The sequence below is a fragment of the Gavialis gangeticus genome, unplaced genomic scaffold (assembly GCF_001723915.1).
Source record: "Gavialis gangeticus isolate Ggan-Ray unplaced genomic scaffold, GavGan_comp1, whole genome shotgun sequence".
Classification (NCBI taxonomy): Eukaryota; Metazoa; Chordata; order Crocodylia; family Gavialidae; genus Gavialis; species Gavialis gangeticus.
This window is the reverse complement of record NW_017728993.1, coordinates 40,486,369-40,492,065: the sequence shown is the minus strand read 5'-3', so window position 1 is coordinate 40,492,065 and position 5,697 is coordinate 40,486,369. Positions and strand designations below refer to the sequence as shown.

Here is a 5,697-nt window from a genome sequence, read left to right as displayed (position 1 = left end):
GGGGGGGGGGGGGGGGGGGAAAGAAAGAGAGAGTCAGGACAAGTCTCACATTATACTGTTCCCACTTTAGTTCTGCTCACTGCTTGCCTGGCATTCAGCATTCCAGATAGTTTAATTGTCACTGTATCTGAACTAATGTGCTTAAAGACTTTTTGTAATAAGCTTATGGCTAAGATAGAATACAAGTATACCTCCCATGGTTTATTAACCCAATAAACAAGCAACAAGTCATCTTTTATTTAAAATTTAAAAAAAACATCTTTTCAAAAGAAGAAAATTCCTATCGTTGTTCCCATCCCAGGAGCTGGCATAGATCTACCTAGACTTCACACTGCTATGGTAAACACACACACACACACACACACACACACTTTATTGCAAGTGAGGTCAGCCAAAGAAACCACTGATATGAAAATCTCACTCGGCCTTCTACTCCAACCACTGACATCATACAGTAGTAGGTAGCAAGCGAGTGGCAAAGCATTTAAAGCTAGATTTAATATTACATTCACTCCAACAGAAAAAAAAAATGGAGGTTTACCTTCATTTGCTTGTTAGAAGTTAAGCTATTTTGACTTGAGCTGTTCTGTTTTGAGCATATTTCTGTAATTATAAACAGTGAAATAGGAAATGCAGCTATTTCCACAGATTACATTATTCACAAACACTAAATGTCTATGTTTAGATAGGACCTGGAAAGCCAAATCCTATTTCTCCAGGCACTCAAGAAACAGAAGAGGCATCTCCCCGTCCTGAAGAGCTTAGCTTTATGCACTGCGAGATGTCCTTCATAATGGAATTTGCTCCTGTGCTCAGTTACACCACACAGGTTTTTGCAGGAACAGGACTTTTATGGTAGTTAGTTTTTGCTCCTGCATTGTGTAAAAGGACACACACACACACACACACACACACACACACACACACACTGAAACAGGGCAAGAGTCTGGGTGAGATAAGGTTATGGTATTCTGAGATGCTTTACTAGTGTCTACAGTCCCCAGCATAATCTAAGGAGCACAGACTAGTCAGCCAGATGCTTTCTGTCAGGGCCAACCTTTGGACTGCAACACTATCCAGACTCTTAGCAGGATGCATGCATATAGCACTCTCGCCCCAACCAGTGCTTCAGCCCAACACACTTCAGAAAACAGTTTTCCAGCAGTCTATTCCTACTCTAGAGAATCCACCTAACTGCCTTCCCCACCCTGAGAATATAGCTTTTAGTGCCCCTTCATTTCATTGGATCTGGTGGAAAAGGGCCAGGACAGTTCTTTTCAGCACTTTTGCTCCTTAACCCCAAGACCACTCAATTCAGTGACCAATTTGACAACAGGAAATTGGACAGCTTTTTCTTCTTTAAAACAAACAAAGAAAACCACTCCAAATAAGCTTGTTATTGATCAACATTTTTGCTAAAAGAAACAAGGCCATAAATTTCAAGCTAAAAAGGATGTTTGGTGACACTTGCATTTGGGGTTTCTTTAAACAAATGCAGCTTCCATAACTTATTCTTGTTCAGAAGAGTCCAGGCTCCAGTCATTCATTAATAAAAGAGATATTTTCTAAAGTAAAGTAAACCATGAGGAATGAAACAAATCCATGTTATCAAGTAGTAAGAAGTGAATAAGCTTTAACTAAAGCAGCAAGACTCCTTTAGAATTTCAGTTGATGCAGTATTTGCAACCTAGATTACACAGTAATTAAAAAGTACATGGATGAACAGATATTTTCAAACTTTGCAAAAAAAATTAGCACAAAAACCTCAGGGGTCATAACTTTATGTTCAAAACTATCAAATAGGTTTAAGTTGGACATCAGGAGGCGCTACTTCACGGTCAGGGCGGCTAGGGTCTGGAACCAGCTTCCATGTGAGGTGGTGCAGGCTCCCACCCTGGGGGGTTTTAAGAGGAGGTTGGATGACCACTTTACTGGGGTCATTTGACCCCAGTGCTCTTCCTGCCATGGCAGGGGGTCGGACTAGATGATCTGCTTAGGTCCCTTCCGACCCTAGAAACTATGAAACTATGAAATACAGCTTTGGTTTAGTTTTCCAAATTCTGGACCTTCAGGTTCCACCATCAAGATCCTGCTTATGTCTAACGATGTGGTAAATACCCACCACCTAAGAAGGTACAAGAAAGGTACAAGGGTTTTTGTAGGCGATCCATTAGACCAACTGCATAATTGGGATAATATTATTGTATTTTGCTTGAAACTTAACAGACCTGAGAGAGGATAAAGTCAAGCATGAAAAGTATAAGCATTCTGCTCAAAAGCATCAAGTCTTCAGAACATTTCTTTAAATATCCTCAAGTCAAAATGTGGGACAAGTTTCACCTTTGTACCCCAACATGCAATCTTCAAAAACATTATGCCAATTCTCCCCATGAGTTAGGTGCTATACATGCAACTAATCTCTTTAATGCCATTTAAATTCCATATTAGAGAGGGTTTAAGGCTTTGTAAAAAGAGTGCAGCATTCCAGTATTTTCCTAATGGAGGGAGGAGTGGCAAGACAGACGAACATCAGTTCAATGTTCAGCAGTGACCAAATGATGCCAAAAACTCTCTTTATTGGCTTTTTAAGAAGAGAACTGAAGACCTCATCATGCCACTATATAAAATCCATATTATGCACATTGACTCCTGTATGCAGCTCTGGTCTCCACATCCTCAAGTAAAATGAAGTGGAATTAGAAAAGCTATACAGACAGTTGAGGATTCTCAAGCATATGGAAGAAATGCTGTACCAGGAGAGGCTAAAAGACTCTGACTAAGTTTGGAAGAGAAGGCTAGGAGTAGGGAACCCCCCCCCCCCATGCTAGGGATTAGGGCTGTGCAAAATTTCGGCATGTTTTATTTTGGAGGTGTTTCAACCCATTTGGGTGCCCAAAACACCAAAATCTAAAAATCTTAACAAAACCATCCAAAACCATTCCCCAACCAGTCTCCTCCACCACAGGAACTGCCAATGTGTTGGGGTCCAGAGGCACCAGACCCCGACATTGGGCAGATAGCACTAAGACCTCAGTGGCTACCTATCTCGCTGAGGACATGGAGCCACTGTTCTGTGACCCCTTGGCCTACCGGACAAGCCGCAGGATCTGGCCACAGTTGCCTGGGAACATTCATCCCGTCCACCAACCAGCGTTCCGAGCGAGAGGGCGTTCAGCATTGCTGGGCGTGTTGTGACACCACACTGCACCTCCTTGAATCCTCGTTTGGTGGAGCAGCTGGCATTCCGAGGTGAACCTCCCACTGCTGGGATTCCCCAAGCTCCGCATGGAGACTGAGCGAGTGCCACCTTCCTCACTCCATCTGCACTTATTTCTATTTTCTATTTTTATTTTTTAAAAACCATTTAAATGTTCTGCTCTCGGAGCTGGAGGCAGCACTCACTGCATCACCAGCCAGCAGGGGAAGAACATCTCCCTGCTGAGCTCCTGTGCCAGGACAAACTTGGAAGTGTGGGCTGGGGCTATGCAGGAGGCAGCCCAGGTCCTCAGCATGACCTAAAACAGCACCCTGCCAGGGTTGGGAGGCTTGATGGGAGTGCCAGTGGTGTGGCAGCTCCCAAGAAATGCCAGGACCCCAAACCTCCCTGGTAAAAGGTGGGTAGGAAGAGCCTTATAACCTCCAGCCACTACATGCAAGTGCTGTCCTGGCTAGGGAAAGCCCAGACCTGTAAGATCTTCGGGAGGCCTGAGGCTTGCTGGTTGCAGTGGAGCCGTGAGGCTTCAGGTGAGTGTAGCTGCCTGGGATGCCATCTACAGAGGCATGGGCCGCAGCATTAGGGGAAGCAGGAGCTGTGGAATGGCTGTCACCCCTAGACATCAGGGGCCTAAATGGGCAGGCTCCCACCGGGGAAACATCCAAAATCACTTTTCCATCAAGGCATGGCATGCAGTTGGCTGGCCCAGAAACAGGTGGGCAGGCTGAGATCTCACCTGCACTGGGAAGGCCCCCTGCTGTTCCTGCATGGAATGAATAGTGAAGAAGCCAGAGGCTGGCAAGCCAGTAAGTGAAAACATAAATTGAGGTGTCAGGGGGTGAGGGATTGAGCAGGTAAAAGTGGAGAGGTACCTGGGGAGTCAGATGCAAGACTGGATTTATGATGCACTATAACTTATGTCTATACCAAGTCCATGAGTTTCTGTATCTAGGAGGTTGATGAAATGCAGTTCATAGGCTCATCTTTGAGGATCAGGCCTGAGAGATTGGAGACAGAGTGGCTTTCTTGTGAGAAATGCGCCCCCACAAGTAGTTGGGTATTCTTGTCTTTAATAGATTGGATTAGTATGTTGACAGGTTTTGCATTTCTTGTCATGGCATGGTCTGGATCCATTTGGTGTGTTTTGGGCTGTAGGAAGTTTGCTTCTGGTGATGAGGTTAGCAAGGTTCAGTGCTTGTTTGAATTTACAAGCCATTTTTCCCCCACAGATGAGCCTATGAACTGCACTTCATCAACCTTCTAGATGCAGAAACTCATGAACTCTCCACTTTTACCTGCTAAATCCCCCTTCCCCCTCCCCACTCAGTCTGTCCCTCACCCCCCAACACCTCAATTTCTATTTTCACTGACTGGCTTTCTTGTCTGCATTGCATGCCAGTCTCTGGCTTCTTCACTATTCATTCCATCCAGGAAAAGCGCGCACACACACAACTAGATGCTTCATCAGCCTGACTAAGGGTTTTTAAACCTGAAAACTCACTAAGATATTTCTCCAACTATTCAGTTGGTTTAATAAAAGATATCAGAGGTACCCTCGACTAGTCTATGCTGGGGCCAGGACCCAAACGGGAGGTCAAAGGGTCAGAGGCCCAGCACAAGGAACGCCCAGAGCAGGAGGCTTAGGATTCTGACTGGCCTGAAGGCAGGGCCAGGGCCTAAGGGGGAACCAAAGGTCCCAGGGAGGGGACCACAGCTGAAGGGGGTGAAGGATTCAGTGTGTGAGGCATGGGCTACAGCATGAACAACATGTGCCCCCATTGGCTGGAGTGGCATGGTGACCACCTGCAGGCAGTGCTGGCAGCAGTGAGCAGGGAGCTCCCACAAGTGGCTGCAGCTTTGTCAGCAGTAGGGGATGGGGTGGCAAGTGCTGACTGGTGGTCCATGACCACCTGTAGATGCCGCTGGTGGTGTTGGTGATGAGTGGCAACTGCCTGTAGACGGCGCTTTTTTCAGAGGATGCACCAATCTCAGGGGGTGCATGTGCACCCACTACACAAAATCGCCAGTGGGCTGCAGTGTTAGGGAAGGTATGAAGCTGTGGAATGGATGTCACCCCAAGACACCAAATGGGCAGCCTCCCACCTGGGAAATATCCGAATCAGTTTTCCATTATGCATGGCAGGTAAAAAAAAAGAGGGGTGGCCAGTTGGCCCAGAAACAGGTGGGTGGGTGGAGATCTAACCAGCACCAGGAAGGCCCCCCATTACATGCTACCATCCCTGCTGATTTCATCCCCCTATGCCTTAACACACATGTCATGAGTTTTGTTTTGAACAGTTTGAGGTGCAGTTTTCGCACCCATCTCCTTGAAATCTTACTCGTATGATCAAGGGACAGCAGGGTAGGTCCTATGAGGAAAGGTTGCAGGACCTGAACCTGTTCAGCCTTCAAAAGAGAAGGCTGAGGGGGGATCTTGTGGCCTGTTATAAACTGGTTAGGGGGGATCAGCAGGCGCTGGGGGA

At 46.3% G+C, this 5,697-nt stretch overlaps 1 protein-coding gene across 2 annotated transcripts in view; it reads right to left on the bottom strand.

The window, feature by feature from the left end:
- The window catches only part of BRDT (bromodomain testis associated), a 61,104-nt gene that overhangs the window by 22,862 nt on the left and 32,545 nt on the right, over positions 1-5,697 (bottom strand). For both annotated transcript variants that reach the window (XM_019501601.1, XM_019501602.1), the window contains exon 13: positions 542-603. In XM_019501601.1, coding sequence (XP_019357146.1) covers positions 542-603 — 62 coding nt within the window. The remainder of the gene's footprint in view (positions 1-541; positions 604-5,697) is intronic.